This window comes from Lolium perenne, chromosome 1, assembly GCF_019359855.2.
Source record: "Lolium perenne isolate Kyuss_39 chromosome 1, Kyuss_2.0, whole genome shotgun sequence".
Taxonomy (NCBI): domain Eukaryota; kingdom Viridiplantae; phylum Streptophyta; class Magnoliopsida; order Poales; family Poaceae; genus Lolium; species Lolium perenne.
The window spans coordinates 237,897,496-237,914,760 of NC_067244.2; the positions used below are offsets into that span (position 1 = coordinate 237,897,496).

The window sequence follows — 17,265 nt, forward strand, 5'->3', positions numbered from 1 at the left end:
TCGGGGACTAATGTCGGGGGGATGACCCCCGGTATGCCAAAGGCATGCCAAACCGGATGGTTTGAGCCATCAAGATACCGGTTTAATGTTCATTCCGGAGCGTGAAGTTAAGCTTTTGGCTAAGACAATCTATACCGGTATCCCCAAGAAGGGTATACCGGAATAAACTAAGAAGACACCGGGTTACCGGTAAGAAGTGCACTGTAGCACGTCGGCAAGACTGGTCAAAGATTCTCTCCAGAGCTAGAGGACAACGATGAGCTAAGCAAAATAGCTTTAAACGAAGCCCTGGCGCCAAAGAGGAAGGTGACGCCAAAAGCAACCGGAGGACGTCAGCCTCCCTGATTAAAGAAGACACCGGCGTCACCTATGATTAAAGTAGCTTTGTAAAGTAGTTTGTCTGTTCAAAGATGCCATTAGGGTTTCCTAGGGTTTCTTCCCCTGTAAGCCACCCTCTCCCCTATATAAGGAGAGGGGGCACACCCCATTACGGGACGATGAGATAGTAGAGAATTATAACCTGTAACTTGTTGAAATCAATGAAGAGAAAGATCTAGAGCAGAGTTCTTCCTTGTGTGTTTCTTCGTCTACCTCTGGCCTTGGCTAAGTTCTTGAGGAAAGCATCCGGAAGTTCATCCAATCTAATCAAAAACCCTCCCCCGAATCCTCTAGCGCCCATTCGGCCCCAACTTAAGCCATCCTATGGCATCTGTCTGTTCACCACGACGACAACTAATTAGAGATTATGCGTTTTGTGCAAGCAATTATCCTAAAGATTGGTGTTTTGTGAAAAAAAATTGTAAGGTTGTGGTTCTGTGATAAAAAGTCCACAACTTGTGGTGTAAAGTGATAAAACCTCTATTGCGCCTATCTGTTGCAATTTCACCCTTCCTCGTTATGGTCGAGAGTCTATCAGAAGCCTTCCAGGATGTCAACAACTTATCTCAATTCTCAAAATTGTACATGCCATGGGATTTATGGGGTTGAAGGGTCAACTTGAATTCCTACTACTCCCTCCGTTTGAGATTAACAGGCGCGCACGTAGTTTAAGAAATTGCTTTGACCATTATTTTAGTCAATAAAATATGAATTATATGTCATAAAAATTATATTATTGGAACGCCTTTTTGCATACGAATCTAACGATATATATTTTGTAAACATAAAAGTTATATTTTGTTGATCAAATCAATGGTCAAAGTTTGTCTTGAACTGTGTGCGTGCCTGTTAAACTGAAATGGAGGTAGTACACGCCATGAAAAATGCACCCGCACCCAAGGTTTTAGTTGTGGATCTATATTGCAAAACTCGATGAGGATAATCAAGGAATACATACACAGTTCATAGGAGTGGTTCGTAGAGTTGGCAAAATGCACCTTGGTGAAAGAGTGTTGCCAATTACAAAGCTTTGTGTTCTATGAAGCTAGTGGTTTAATATCATGAGACGACACACTAAGGGATACATTTACACAGAATATTATCAAGCCTATGTCTCCCTCTAGGTAAGTGAGACAGCCATGTACAGTCTTGCGGTTGTGTTTAAAGAATTTGCAGTTGGTTTTGTAAAATGTTCCCCCCCTTATAGTGATTGTACACAGCCACTATGAGATATTGCAGCTATGGGGCTTTAGGCATGTAGAGATAACAGCCATTTTAACTGAAGTGAAAATAGGGCTTTGTTTCCAAATAAAATTTTGAAGATAATGAAACATTCAGTTAACAACAATGTAGTGGCAAAATCAACGCCACATACTCGCTGAGTAGTATTGAAGAGAGAAATTGAGCGAAGATGACTTGCAGCACTAACCAATTCAGCAGAAACATTCTAGCACGGTGAAAACCAAAAAAATAAAATCATGACCGGACAACAAACAGGTCCAGTGAAGATTCAGTAGAGTCACAATCCCAATTTTAGCCGGTAGCGAACAACTCAAATATAGAATCAACGAACACTAAGGAGCAAGCATGGCCATCAACTCCTTGACAACAGATGGGGAGCTGCTGATCAGATGGTCGAAGCCATCAGTGGCCACGACAGCCTTAACATTTCCTGGAGTGGCCAGAAAATGGTAGCACGCCTTCTTCAGCCCATCACAACCATGGCGCTCAGCTAGAGCCAGGATGGCCGTCGTGGTGTTCACGTTGATGAACCCGCACAGCTTATCTTCACACAAGAGCTTCAGCCGCTGGAGATCATACCTATCGGCCGCAACAAGCAGCTGCTGCCAAATCACATCTTCATCATCTCCCTTCTCTAGCTCTGGCTCCGAGTCGGTATATATGAACGCAAGCATTGCCCTGAAAACTTGAGACTCCATGTCCTTCACATATATGACGCCTGCAGTCACTTTGCCCTCCATCATCGGGCCAAAAAGTTCAGCCTTGAAGACTCTAGACCGGGCCGCGAGGACGCACCGGTGTGCGGAGAATTTCTCTCCACCGACCTTAAGCGTCACATCCGCGCCTTCCTTGGACGCCAGGAGGTCAGCGAAGTGCCGCTGCATGTCAGGCGGCGGCACCGTGACGAACGGTGAAGCCGTGGCCTTGGCGTCGACGTCCTTGATGACGACAACACCGCACCTGATGGTGAAACTGTCATCCTTGAGATGTTCTGAATCCTCGAAGTCATCCCTCCTTATAAAGTCGGGGCAGCCCCTACCGAGAGATTTTATAGGGAAGTCAAATACTTTCGTACGACGAATGTGCGATGGCCCCTGCTTGTCTGCCCGGTCGATGAAACAAAACTCGAGGTTTGCCTTTACAGGCTCTGCAACATCCTGAGCAAGGATGAGACCAGCGGAGATAAAGTCGGTGTGGCTCGTCCAAACGCCGTTCGGGTAGTACCGGACAGTCCAGAGATACCCTCCAACTCTGAAACAGCTAGACTCGATGGATTTGCCGTTGAGGACGTCCGCCTTGGTGCGGGAGTAGCCTTCGACCACGAGAAGGTGGTACCCACTGGCGGAGCCGGCGTCGCTGATGGCCGGTGCGGATGGCCATAGTTTCCCGTCGCGGATCAAGGATACGCCTGCGAATGACATGGCGAGATGATGGAACCAGCAAGTGGAAGGAGGAAAGAATGGAAATACTACCTCCGTTCCAAGGAATAAGGCGCCTTATTCCTTGAATCGGAGGTAGTATGGAGGAGCCTAGCGTGCACTCTCGTCCCACGCATAAATAGGCGTGCGAAATGAGACCGCATGCTGCATTATTATGCGCCTCCTCGTTTTCGTATGCACGCGAATACGAGCAGGCTGAGGTTGGTCTCCTCGATACCTGAAACTGTAATTGCGTCCAGCCTCGAGTTTAGCGAATTGGCACTCGATCCGCACTCGATCCGCACAAGTGTTGTTTCAGTCCAATTTCCTGACCGAGGCTTTGCCATTGAGCCGTCTCCACGAGCAAGAGCAACGGAGCAAGGCGCTGTGAAAAATGAACCTCCGCGTTTAACATGGAAATATTTCGCCATGACAGTCGGGCCCAAGAGGATTTCTCTCTTTATACTGTGCTCCCTCGGTCCTCAAATAACTGAATTTTTTCAATGCACATTAAAATAGCAAATATTAATTCTCTCTCTTCTCTTTGCACGGAAATCAAATCCAATAGCAGATGTTTTTCTTATTTCCTACGTGCACTTAGGCTGACCATAGTGGTAAGTATTCCCTCCGTCTTCTAGCTTAGGGCGTAAAAGTTTTTTCAATTTTACGTCAAAGCTTAAGGCGTGGGGTGTGTGGGATTGCTAAGTATTCGGAATTACTCCTCCCTTCCGCTGGAATAGAGGAGATGCTCGGCATGCATCTGCATGTTGATTGGCTGGTGGTTGTTTAGCAAGAAACGAGGAGTTGTTGCCCAGTAAACAAGAGAGAGAAATAACGGTTACAGCTATTAACTAGGGGCACCACTGAAAATTAAACTGCATGCTTTGCTAGTCTCCTTAATCCACGCGCTAGTAGATTTACGCCGTAAGCTAAGGGACGGAGGGAGTATCAGTTAGTAGTATCATGCATCTGATACTTATGTATCACTATGATACTTTTTTTTTTTGCGAGAAATACCACTATGATACTTATGTACCACTATGATACTATCTCTATAGTGGTAGTATTATGAATTACTCCATCGTCCCAAAATGTAAGGCATCAAATGCACACATTAAAAAAATATACTCTATGGTGAATCTATTGATATTGATTTAGTATTACAAATGTTCATATTTTTGTGTATAAACTTGGTCAAACTTTAAAAATATTGACTTTTGACTAATCCTTAGGTGCTTCACATTTTGGAACGGAGATAGTAGTATCATAGTTAAACAATGTTTATTGTTGTTTAGAATCTCAATGTAAATTTGTGCACAAGATTTATTTGGTATTAGTTTTTCTTGTGATATGAGCTATGATACGGTATCCACCTATGTTACTCTAATCTCCTCTATCCTCCTTAATTAGCTACCACATTACCATTTTTGTGGGACCAATATGCATGATACTAGCTAAGATACTAGCACTATGGCTAGCCTTAGCTTATTGAATGTGAAAGAATTAAAGATGAGAGAGATGTTGGTTTGCATCTTTTTACTGTATTAAGGAGGGCATGCGATCGAGAAGATGATGTGGACTCCATGGCAGACAAGGCGGAGTCAAGCAAAGGGAAGGAGAAGAAGGGCGAAAACGTGGACGATCTGTTGGGCAGATTGCATCTAGAGGATGATGAGGTAGAAGACTTCTTCTGGGAAGATGAAGTGACTGAATCTGAGGTAAAATCGAAGTGGCTTGCTATTTCCCGTGTTCATACATCAAAGCTAGGGTTTAGTCAGAGTGCGCTGTTCTCGGATATGAGATCTGCCTGGAATCCAGCAAGGGATGTTACGTGGAGAAGAATTGAGGATAACCTATTTAGTACAAAATTCAATTGTCTGGTGGATTGGAACAAGGCAATGCACCAGGGGCCATGGTTGTTCCGTGATCAAGCTCTGATCATTGAGGAGTATGACGGGTTTACAAACCCGCTGGCTATTAAGTTGGATAGAATTACAGTGTGGGCGCAGATCCACAAGCTACCGGATAACTATTTAAAGGAGCATGTGATAAGAGGGTCAAGGGGAGTAGGAGAAGTTATGGAAGTACAGATTAAATTACCTGCAGGATTTATAGGTAGCTTTGTGAGATTGAAGGTGAAGCTTGATGTCCATAAGAAGCTTAGCAGATTTGTTTCAATGACAAGAGAGAAAAATAAAGAATATTATCAAGTCAAGTATGAGAAAATGCCTGATTTCTGTGCTCATTGTGGTATGCTTGGACACTGGTATGAGGAGTGCGGTACGGGGGAGCATGATCCAGCGTCTTTTGAATGGGGAGACTTCATCATGGCTGATGGCGGTCGTGGGCGTGGTAGAGGTCGAGGACAAGGAAGAGGTCGTGGGGGTAGAGGTGAAAACATACATTCTCACGGACGTGGTAGAGGGAGAGGTAGTTTTGCAGCAGGAACAATTTCTAGTCCAAGAACTACGGTGCTCTCAGATGATATGGATTATGAGGAGTTCTCTTTACAAAATCCAAATGCTCGAAAGAGGTTGGCACTAAATTCGAATCTCTCTGAAGGGGTTATGGTAGAAGGTGCAACAAGTGCGGGTGTTCTGAGGAAGGTGGCTGAATTTGAGGACTGGCTTGAAACTAATAAGGGTAGGGAAGGGGAGTTGAATGATACCCCGCGGAAGAATGCAAACAAGAAGAAGGCAAGAAAATATGGTGAGGACATACACGCGGAGACAATCAATGATGGATCGGCGGCCTCCTTTGAGGAGGACCGCTGGACGCAATCAAAATATTAGGGCTTAACTGCCACGGTCTAGGAGGGGCTACGGTAGTGCTAGCGCTTCTGGATGTCCAGAAGCGTAGAGGGGTTGACGTAATTTTTCTTTCGGAAACACATTTGGATGAGTTCCCAGTGGAAAGCTTACGCAGACGATTACAGATGGATCATAAATATGTAGTGAGAAGCAATGGGCGAAGTGGTGGTCTCATGCTACTTTGGAAGAAGGAAGTGGGGGTTGATCTGCGCTTCAAGTGTGATAACTACATTGATGTTACATTGATGTTACTATTGGGAGAGGGGTAGAGGATATATGGAGAACCAAAGTGGGAAAATAAATATATGACCTGGGATCACTTGAGGACGTTACATGCCCAGAGCACTATGCCATGGCTGGTATTAGGTGATTTGAATGAAATTCTCTATCCATTTGAGAAGGGGGGAGGAAACCAGAGACCTCTTCATTTCATGCAAGCATTCCGAGAGGCACTGGTGGATTGCAATTTCACAGATCTGGGTTATGTGGGAGATAAATTCACGTGGCACAGAGGGGCTATTAGGGAGATATTAGACCGTGCATTATCCAATGATGCATGTAATATGAAGTTTCCAAATGTTGTTCTTGAGAATCTCGCTTACAGTAAGTCGGATTATCACCCTTTGTTGCTGAATCTTGAAGAACAAGTGTCCCATGAAAATAACGGCCCAACAGTACTTCGGTTTGAAGCCAAGTGGCTAAAGGAGGCCCAATTTAGAGAGATTGTGCAGCAAGCTTGGGATAGGTCTAGCCAAAATTTGAATTCAGACTTGGCGGGAAGACTGGCAGCATTTCATGATCAACTGCATAGATGGGACCGGCAGACTCTCCAAAGTTCAAAGAAAAGACTAAGATCTTCCCATAGAGAGTTGGAGCGGGTAGCTGTTGATGCACTAACAAATGAAAATATAGCTAAACAAAAGGATATAGCGTTGGAAATCGAGAAACTTTTGGAACAGGAGGAAATCCACTAGGCACAAAGGAGTCGAGTCAATTGGCTACAATTCAGTGACAAAAACACATCTTTCTTTCATAAATTCGTTAGTACCAGGAAACAACGGAATAAAATTAAAAGACTGAAGAATGACCAGGTATCTGGCAAGAAGGTACTGCTTATTTAAATCCAATGATATCTGATATTTCTCTGGTCTGTTCTCTACAGAAGTTTATGATACCAACCCAGATTTATTGGATAAAGTCATACCCCGGGTTACTGATACGTCTCAAACGTATCTATAATTTCTTATGTTCCATGCTAGTTTTATGACAATACTCACATGTTTTACATACACTTTATATCATTTTGATGCATTTTCCGGCACTAACCTATTAACAAGATGCCGAAGCGCCAGTTCCTGTTTTCTGCTGTTTTTGGTTTCAGAAATCTTACACAGGAAATATTCTCGGAATTGGACGAAACAAAAGCCCACGGTCTTATTTTCCACGGAGCTTTCCAGAACACTGAAGGAGATAGGAGAGGGGCCAAGGCGGCCCCACACCCTAGGGCGGCGCGGCCAAGGAGGGGGGCGCGCCGGCCTGTGGGGTGGGCCCCTCGGCCGCCTTCCGACTCTGCCCTTTCGCCTATAAAAACTCTCCGTCGCGAAAACCCTAGTACCGAGAGCCACGATACGAGAAAAGTTCCAGAGACGCCGCCGCCGCCAATCCCATCTCGGGGGATTCAGGAGATTGCCTCCGGCACCCTGCCGGAGAGGGGAATCATCACCGGAGGGCTCTACATCACCATGCCCGCCTCCGGATTGATGCGTGAGTAGTTCATCCCTGGACTATGGGTCCATAGCAGTAGCTAGATGGTTGTCTTCTCCTCTTGTGCTATCATGTTTAGATCTTGTGAGCTGCCTATCATGATCAAGATCGTCTATTTGTAATGCTACATGTTGTGTTTGTTGGGATCCGATGAATATGGAATACTATGTCAAGTTGATTAATTGATCTATCATATATGTGTTTTTTATGATCTTGCATGCTCTCCGTTGCTAGTAGAGACTCTGGCCAAGTTGATACTTGTGACTCCAAGAGGGGGTATTTATGCTCGATAGTGGGTTCATGCCTCCATTGAATCTGGGACAGTGACAGAAAGTTCTAAGGTTGTGGATGTGCTGTTGCCACTAGGGATAAAACATTGATGCTTTGTCTAAGGATATTTGTGTTGATTACATTACGCACCATACTTAATGCAATTGTCTGTTGTTTGCAACTTAATACTGGAAGGGGTGCGGATGCTAACCCGAAGGTGGACTCTTTAGGCATAGATGCATGCTGGATAGCGGTCTATGTACTTTGTCGTAATGCCCTAAGTAAATATCATAGTAGTCATCATGATATGTATGTGCATTGTTATGCCCTCTCTATTTGTCAATTGCCCAACTGTAATTTGGTCACCCAACATGCTATTTATCTTATTGGAGAGACACCACTAGTGAACTGTGGACCCCGGTCCATTCTTTTACATCTGAAATACAATCAACTGCAATCTCTGTTCTCTGTTGTTCTTCACAAGCAAACATCATTTTCCACACCATACGTTTAATCCTTTGTTTACAGCAAGCCGGTGAGATTGACAACCTCACTGTTAAGTTAGGGCAAAATACTGTGATTGTGTTGTGCAGGTTCCACGTTGGCGCCGGAATCTCTGGTGTTGCACCGCACTACACTCCTTCACCAACAACCTTCACGTGGCCTTCATCTCCTACTGGTTCGATAACCTTGGTTTCTTACTGAGGGAAAACTTGCTGTTGTACGCATCACACCTTCCTCTTGGGGTTCCCAACGGACGTGTGCTTTACGCGTTAACAAGCTCTTTTTCTGGCGCCGTTGCCGGGTGATACGTCCAATTTGCATCACTATTTTATATCATAATTTGCTGTTATTCATTGATATATTTCATATTTGGAGATAATACTTATGTTATTTCATCTATTTTGCATGTTTCATGATTATTGGAGGATCGCGCACCGGAGCCAGGATTCTGCTGGAAAAAGCATCGTCAGAACGCAATATTTCGGAAGATCAACAATTGACGGGAATTACACGAAAACTCCTATTTTTCCAGATGACGAAGGGAGCCAGAAGGGGGAGCTGAGGAGGGCCGCCATGGGCCCCCCTCATAGGCCGGCGCGGGCCCTGCCCTGGCCGCGCCGCCCTGTGAGGAGGGGGCCCACAGCCCCCTCTCGCCTCCTTTTCTTCGCGTACGCCTTCGTCCCGAAAACCTAAGCCAGAGGGGTACGTCGAACAGAGCCACAGCCGCCTCTGCGGGGCGGAGAACACCAGAGAGAAAAGAGCTCTCCAGCGGGCAGGAATCCGCCGGGGAAATTCTCTCCCGGAGGGGGCAATCGACGCCATCGTCACCGCCATCGAGCTGGACATCATCTCCATCACCACCACCATCATCTTCATCATCATCACCGCCGTCTCCACCGCTGCACCTCATCACCGCTGTAGCAATTTGGGTTTGATCTTGATTGTTTGATAGGGGAAACTCTCCCGGTGTTGATTTCTACTCCTACTTGTTATTGATGCTATTGAGTGAAACCGTTGAACCAAGGTTTATGTTCATATTGTTATTCATTATCATATCACCTCTGATCATGTTCCATATGATGTCTCGTGAGTAGTTCGTTTAGTTCTTGAGGACATGGGTGAAGTCTAAATGTTAGTAGTGAAGTATGGTTGAGTAATATTCAATGTTATGATATTTAAGTTGTGGTGTTATTCTTCTAGTGGTGTCGTGTGAACGTCGACTACACGACACTTCACCTTTATGGGCCTAGGGGAATGCATCTTGTACTCGTTTGCCAATTGCGGGGTTGCCGGAGTGACAGAAACCTGAGCCCCCGTTGGTATATCGATGCAGGAGGGATCGTAGGATCTCAGAGTTTAAGGCTGTGGTTAGATTTATCTTAATTACTTTCTTGTAGTTGCGGATGCTTGCAAGGGGTATAATCACAAGTATGTATTAGTCCTAGGAAGGGCGGTACATTAGCATAGGTTCACCCACACAACACTTATCAAAACAATGAAGATTAATTAGCCGTATGTAGCGAAAGCACTAGACTAAAATCCCGTGTGTCCTCAAGAACGTTTGGTCATTATAAGTAAACAAACCGGCTTGTCCTTTGTGCTAAAAAGGATTGGGCCACTCGCTGCAATTGTTACTCTTGCACTTTACTTACTCGTACTTTATTCATCTGTTACATCAAAACCCCCTGAATACTTGTTTGTGAGCATTTACAGTGAATCCTTCATCAAAACTGCTTGTCAACACCTTCTGCTCCTCGTTGGGATCGACATTCTTACTTATCGAAGATACTACGATACACCCCCTATACTTGTGGGTCATCAAGACTATTTTCTGGCGCCGTTGCCGGGGAGTGAAGCGCTATTGGTAAGTGGAATTGGTAAGGGAAATTTCTACTGTTTGTGCTGATTTTATTTCTCGCCACGCTATAACTCATTATGGAGAGATCTTCTCTTGAGTGTTTATTTGGGAAATCTACTACTACTGCAAAGGTAGTGGATGAGGCGCTGTAAGGAAGAATTACCATACAAAATACCTATGAAAATTATTGAACGTGTAGTGGGTAACCGTTATACAGGGGATGGAACTGTCCACCCTGGAGATCATTTACTGTTCTTACATGAATTATGCGGTTTATTCAAGTGTGCAGGTATTGCTATGGATGAAGTGAGGAAGAAACTATTCTCTGTATCGCTGTCTGGTAAAGCGGCGCATTGGTATAAATTACTGGATAATGGGGATTCTCTTGAATGGAATGATATTGTGCCCCGGTTTTATTCTAAGTTCTATCCTCCAAGTGAGATTCACAAAGATCGGAATCGCATATATAATTTTTGGCCTCATGAAGGAGAGAGTATTGCCCAAGCTTGGGGGAGATTGAAGTCTTTAATGCTCAAATGCCCCATTCATGAGCTTCCTGGTAATATTATTATTGACAATTTCTATGCAAGACTTTCTTTTCAAGACAAGACCTTGCTGGATACTTCTTGTTCTGGATCATTTACAAGCAACAAGGAAGAGTTTAAAAGGGACCTTCTTAATCGGATCCAAGAAAATACTGAAGGTTGGGAGAACGACAAGGATAGAGAATCAGGTATAATTTATGATTATAAATGCATTGAAGCTTTTATGGATACTGATAAATTTCGTAATATGAGTGCTACTTATGGTCTTGATTCTCAAGTTGCTGCAAATCTTTATAAAGCTTTTGCTTCTCATTATGAATTTCCTAAGAAGAACTTTGATAAGTATCATGAACCGTATAAAGATAAAATTGATTCATCTATAAATAAATGTGTTGTAGTTGAAACTGTTGATCATGTTATTCCTGAAGCTTATATTGAAAAAACTCCTTTCCCTGCTAAAATGAAGGAGTACTCTGCTATAAATAGTGTTGTTCATAAAAGTGAAAAGAAACCTATAGAACCTGAAGAACAAATAAAAGTTGAACCTGTTGTCGCAATTGTTAAAGATCTTGTGACTGAAAATGTAGAAGATGGTCATATTATTTTCTGTGAAGATGCTTCTAATATTGTTTCGCATCCTAATAAGTCTAGGAAAGCTAGTGTTCCTATGCTATCTGTTAGAATTGGTGATCATTGTTATTATGGATTATGTGATATTGGTGCAAGTATTAGTGCTATTTCTTATGAGCTTTATACGGAGATTATGCATGAAATTGGCTCTTGTGAACTTGAAGATATTGATGTGGTTATTCGGCTGGCTAATAGAGAAACTATCTCTCCAATTGGTATTATTCGAGATGTGGAAGTTCTATGTGGTAAGATTAAATATCCTGCTGACTTTTTGGTACTTGGTTCTGCTGCTAGTAAATATTGTCCTATCATTTTTGGTAGACCTTTTCTGAATACATGTGGAGCTATTATAGATTGCAAGAAAGAGAAAATTTTGACTAAATTTGCTGGTGAATCTTATGAGTTTAACTTCTCTAAATTTACCAAAACTCCTTATAAAATTGATTTCCCTAATAGTGATTTTAAAGTTGAACAGTGTGCATCTATTGCTCTTGCTCCTAATAATCCTTTGCAGCAACATTTGGAGAATAGTGAGAGTGAAGTTTTTAGGGAAGAAAGAAATGAGCTTGATGAAATTTTCCTTCGTCAACCTATTCTTAAGCATGATTTACCGGTGGAAGACTTGGGTACAACACCACCACCAAAGGAAGATCATGTCTTTGATTTAAAACCATTGCCTGATAATCTTAAATATGCTCATATTGATGATAAGAAAATATATCCTGTTATTATTAGTTCTAAGCTTTCAGAGTTTGAAGAAGAAAGGTTATTGGAAATACTGAAGAAACACCGAGGTGCTATTGGCTACACTCTTGATGACTTGAAGGGGATTTCTCCCTCTATTTGCCAACACGCCATTAATATGGAAGATGATGCAAAGCCTGTTGTTGAACCTCAGCGTCGTCTAATTCCTAAGATGAAGGATGTGGTAAGAAATGAGGTATTAAGACTCCTTGAGGCTGGTATTATATATCCTATTGCTGATAGTAGATGGGTTAGTCCTGTGCATTGTGTTTCTAAGAAAGGAGGAATGACTGTTGTGCCTAATGATAATGATGAGCTCATACCTCAAAGAGTAGTTGTAGGTTATAGAATGTGCATTGATTATCGAAAAGTTAATAAGGTTACTAAGAAAGATCATTACCCTTTACCATTTATTGATCAAATGTTAGAAAGGCTATCTAAAAATACTCATTTTTGCTTTCTTGATGGTTATTCTGGGTTTTCACAAATTGCTGTTAAAACTAAAGATCAAGAGAAAACCACTTTCACTTGTCCCTATGGAACTTATGCTTATAGGCGTATGCCTTTTGGTTTGTGTAATGCTCCTGCTACTTTTCAAAGATGCATGTCTGCTATTTTTCATGGCTTTTGTGAGAGTATTGTAGAGGTATTCATGGATGATTTTTCTGTCTATGGGAATTCTTTTGATAGTTGCTTGCGAAACCTTGATAAAGTTTTGCAGAGATGTGAAGAAACTAACCTTGTTCTTAATTGGGAGAAATGCCACTTTATGGTTAATGAAGGAATTGTATTGGGACATAAAATTTCTGAGAGAGGTATTGAAGTTGATAGAGCTAAAGTTGAAGCAATTGAGAGGATGCCCTATCCTAGGGATGTTAAAGGTATTCGTAGTGTTCTTGGTCATGCTGGGTTTTATAGGAGGTTTATTAAAGACTTCTCTAAGATTTCAAAGCCTCTTACTAATCTTCTTCAAAAAGACATACCTTTTGTTTTTGATGATGATTGTAAGGAAGCTTTTGAAACTCTAAAGAAAGCCTTAATAACTGCCCCTATAGTTGAACCTCCTGATTGGAATTTACCATTTGAAATTATGTGTGATTCTAGTGATTTTGCTGTAGGCGCTGTTCTTGGACAGCGAGTAGATAAAAAACTGAATGTTATTCATTATGCTAGTAAAACTCTTGATGCTGCTCAAAGAAATTATGCTACTACTGAAAAAGAATTGTTAGCTGTAGTCTTTGCTTGTGATAAATTTAGATCATATATTGTTGATTCAAAAGTTACGATTCATACTGATCATGCTACAATTAGATACCTTATGACAAAGAAAGATGCTAAGCCAAGGCTTATTAGATGGGTACTTCTTTTGCAAGAATTTGATTTACATATTGTAGATAGGAAAGGTGCTGATAATCCTGTTGCTGATAATTTGTCTAGATTGGAAAATATGGCTTATGATCCTGTTCCTGTTAATGATAGTTTTCCAAATGAACAATTGGCTGTAATAAAGGTGAATTCGCGAGATAGCCCTTGGTATGCTGATTATGCTAACTTTATTGTTTCCAAGTACTTGCCTCCAACCTTTTCAGCTCAGCAGAGGAGAAAATTCTTTTATGACTTGAGGCATTATTTTTGGGATGACCCACACTTATATAAAGAAGGAGTGGATGGTATTCTGCGAAGGTGTGTTCCCGAATATGAACAACAAGAAATATTGAGTAAATGTCATGGTAGTGCTTATGGAGGACATCACGCCGGAGATAGAACCGCGCAAAAGGTTCTGCAATCAGGTTTTTATTGGCCAACTCTCTTCAAAGATGCAAGGAAGTTTATTTTATCTTGTGATGAATGTCAAAGGGTTGGTAATATCTCCAGACGCAATGAAATGCCTATGAATTATACTCTTGTTATTGAACCATTTGATTGTTGGGGATTTGACTTCATGGGACCTTTTCCCTCTTCAGAAGGTAACACTCATATACTTGTTGATGTTGATTATGTTACTAAATGGGTGGAAGCCATACCTACAAGAAGTGATGATGGTGAGACCTCTTTAAGAATGCTTTTAGATATTATTTTTCCTAGATTTGGAGTTCCTAGATATATTATGACAGATGGAGGTTCTCATTTTATTCATGGTGGTTTTAGAAAAACTCTTGCTAAGTATGGTATTAATCATAGAATTGCTTCCTCTTATCATCCTCAAACTAGTGGGCAAGTAGAACTATCAAATAGAGAAATTAAGTCTATCTTGCAAAAGACTGTTAATAAAACTAGAAAGAACTGGGCTATTAAATTGAAGGATGCACTATGGGCTTATAGAACTGCTTATAAAAACCCCATGGGAATGTCACCTTATAAAATGGTTTATGGAAAAGCTTGTCATTTACCTTTAGAACTAGAGCACAAAGCTTATTGGGCTGTTAGAGAACTAAACAAAGATCCTAAACTAGCCGGTGATAAGAGGTTGTTGCAATTAAGTTCTCTAGATGAATGGAGAAGTGAAGCATATGAAAATGCTAAACTCTTTAAAGAGAAAGTTAAGAAATGGCATGATAGAAGGATTATCAAAAGAGAGTTTAATATTGGGGATAAAGTCCTATTGTATCGGTCTCGTCTCAGATTCTTTGCAGGGAAATTACTCTCGAAATGGGAAGGACCATATGTCATTGATGAGGTTTATCGGTCAGGAGCAATTAAAATTAGTTCTCTCCAAGGCAATGCCACGCAAGTGGTGAATGGACAAAGACTCAAGCATTATATCTCAGGTGATTCTTATAATGTAGATGTTGATGTTATTCGAGTGGAAACACCGGAGGCTTTCATCAAAGGTCAAATTAGCAGTCCGCCAGAACTCGACTTTGAATAGGTAACAGTACAGGTAATAAAAAGTTCGCGATTTACTTTCCGAACATTGTTTTTGCTGTTTTTGGAAAATATGAAAAATTACGAGATCGAAACGGAGTGGAGGAGGCGCACGAGGGCGTGCCCCCTTAGGCCGGCGCGGGCCCCAGCCTGGCCGCGCCGCCCTATGAGGACACCGCCTCGTTGTCCCTCTCCGATTCTTGTTCGACCTGGTACTTTTCTTCTGTCGTAAAAATTACTGCTATATAATCCCCCGGACCCCTGGAGGTCCGTATATCGTTTTCTCGACGTGTTTTGTTTCGAGCTGTTTCTGCCAGGATCTATTTTTGATCTAGAAGCACCATGGTCTCCAACAACAAAGACAAGGAGCCTATGGAGGAAGATATTCAAGGTTTCGAGCTGAAAGAAGAATTCAAAGAGGAAGTGGAGGAGACGTCATCAATAAAAAGGAAGCGGCAAACTATGAGGAGTAAGCCAATATTGGTGGGATCGGTTAACACTGGACGTTCTTTTTCTCATAACTTGCAGGGACCTCTACCGCCTGCTCTTAGCCTCGACTCTTTCCCTTGTGTGGAAGAGGCACTACGGGTTACCGATGAGTTTTGTGATCAATACCGTGCGCTGAGAAGGGAAGTGGAGATTCTTCTTGAGGAGAACAACCGACTTCGCAGAATGCTGGAGTATTACTCAATTCCTACCACAAGGCTGCCACCGCCACTTTCAGATAACAATGAATCTCTTCGAGCCTTAGTGCAGAATTGCCAAATTGAGAAGCTGAAGCTGAAGGATATCCTTAAGGATCGCAGGAGGGGACCATCACCATCACCACCGAAGGAGTAATTCATCATCGGTATTGGCATCCCCTTGGTTTGTTCCAAGCTTGGGGGAGTGCCGCGGTATCACATCATCACTATCATTTACTTTTTATTATCAAGTAGTGTCATATCATGAGTAGGGAAGTTATCATATAAGATGGGTTGCAGTGTGGAAGTATCTCTCCTTTAGTTTGTCTATGTATCCCTTGGGGTGAGTTATCGTTATGAAATATTAATGAGAAGTCTTATCATTTACATATTGCACACCTTATTTTAGTTTGCAATTTCTATTATATGATTGATCTTGATTTTAGTATTGGTACCACTTTGGGAGCATTGAGTAAATCTATTTGGTTTTGGCAAACTTAGCATTGGTCAATAGCAACAACACCTTGAGGTTTAAGTAGAAAAGAGAAATACATATAGTTGTTTCATTGTCTTCCTTTCTTGTTAGCTCATAGCTTATTATTCTGAAGTTAAAATTGTTTGTGCTTGCAAGAAAGATGCATGATTATGTCTATCACATGTATATTCGTTTGTTTCCCTCAACTCTTATGCTTGCTAATTAACCTTGCTAGCCAAAGACTTGTACTGAGAGGGAATGCTTCTCGTGCATCCAAACCTTTAAACCAAAACCCATGCCATGTGTGTCCACTATGACTACCTATTATGTGGTATTTCCTGCCATTCCAAGTAAATACTTCATGTGCTACCTTTAAACAATTCAAAACTTTATTACTCCTTATTTGTGTCAATGTTCTATAGCTCATGAGGAAGTATGTGGTGTTTATCTTTCAATCTTGTTGGGCAACTTTCACCAATGGACTAGTGGCTTCATCCACTTATCCAATAACTTTGCAAAAAGAGCTGGCAATGGGATTCCCAGTCCCAAACTAATTAACCAAAATAGACACTCCTCCATGGTATGTGATTGTTGGACGACACCCGAAGGATTCGGTTAGCCATGGCTTGAGAAAGCAAAGGTGGGGAGGAGTGTCATCTAAAATAAAACTAAAATAAAAAGACACTCCTTCATGGTATGAGATTGTTGGAAGGCACCCGAGGATTCGGTTAGCCATGGTTTGTGAAAGCAAAGGTTGGAAGGAGTGTCAACCAAAAATAAAACTTTATGGGAGCCGCTCTTTGAGAGTTTGTCTAGCAAGGGGGTTAGAGTACCCGCTACCAATCGTTGACAACAACAAACACCCCTCAAAACTTTACTTTTATGCTCTCTATATGATTTCAAAACTTGAAAATCTCTAGCACATGATTTAATCCCTGCTTCCCTCTGCGAAGGGCCTGTCTTTTACTTTATGTTGAGTCAGTACACCTATTTCCCTCCATCTCAAGCAAGCATTTGAGTTGTTGTGATCAAACTTTTATATTGTGATTTGCTTCATCATGTCTTTTATTCTTCCTTGT

The 17,265-nt window shown here is 42.0% G+C and overlaps 1 protein-coding gene across 1 annotated transcript; it reads right to left on the reverse strand.

Moving 5' to 3' along the window:
- Positions 1-1,952: 1,952 nt before the first annotated feature.
- On the reverse strand, positions 1,953-3,041 carry LOC127337292 (BTB/POZ and MATH domain-containing protein 2-like). The gene has a single exon (XM_051364236.1). The coding sequence runs from the start codon at positions 3,039-3,041 to the stop codon at positions 1,953-1,955; it is 1,089 nt and encodes a 362-aa protein (XP_051220196.1).
- Positions 3,042-17,265: the final 14,224 nt, after the last annotated feature.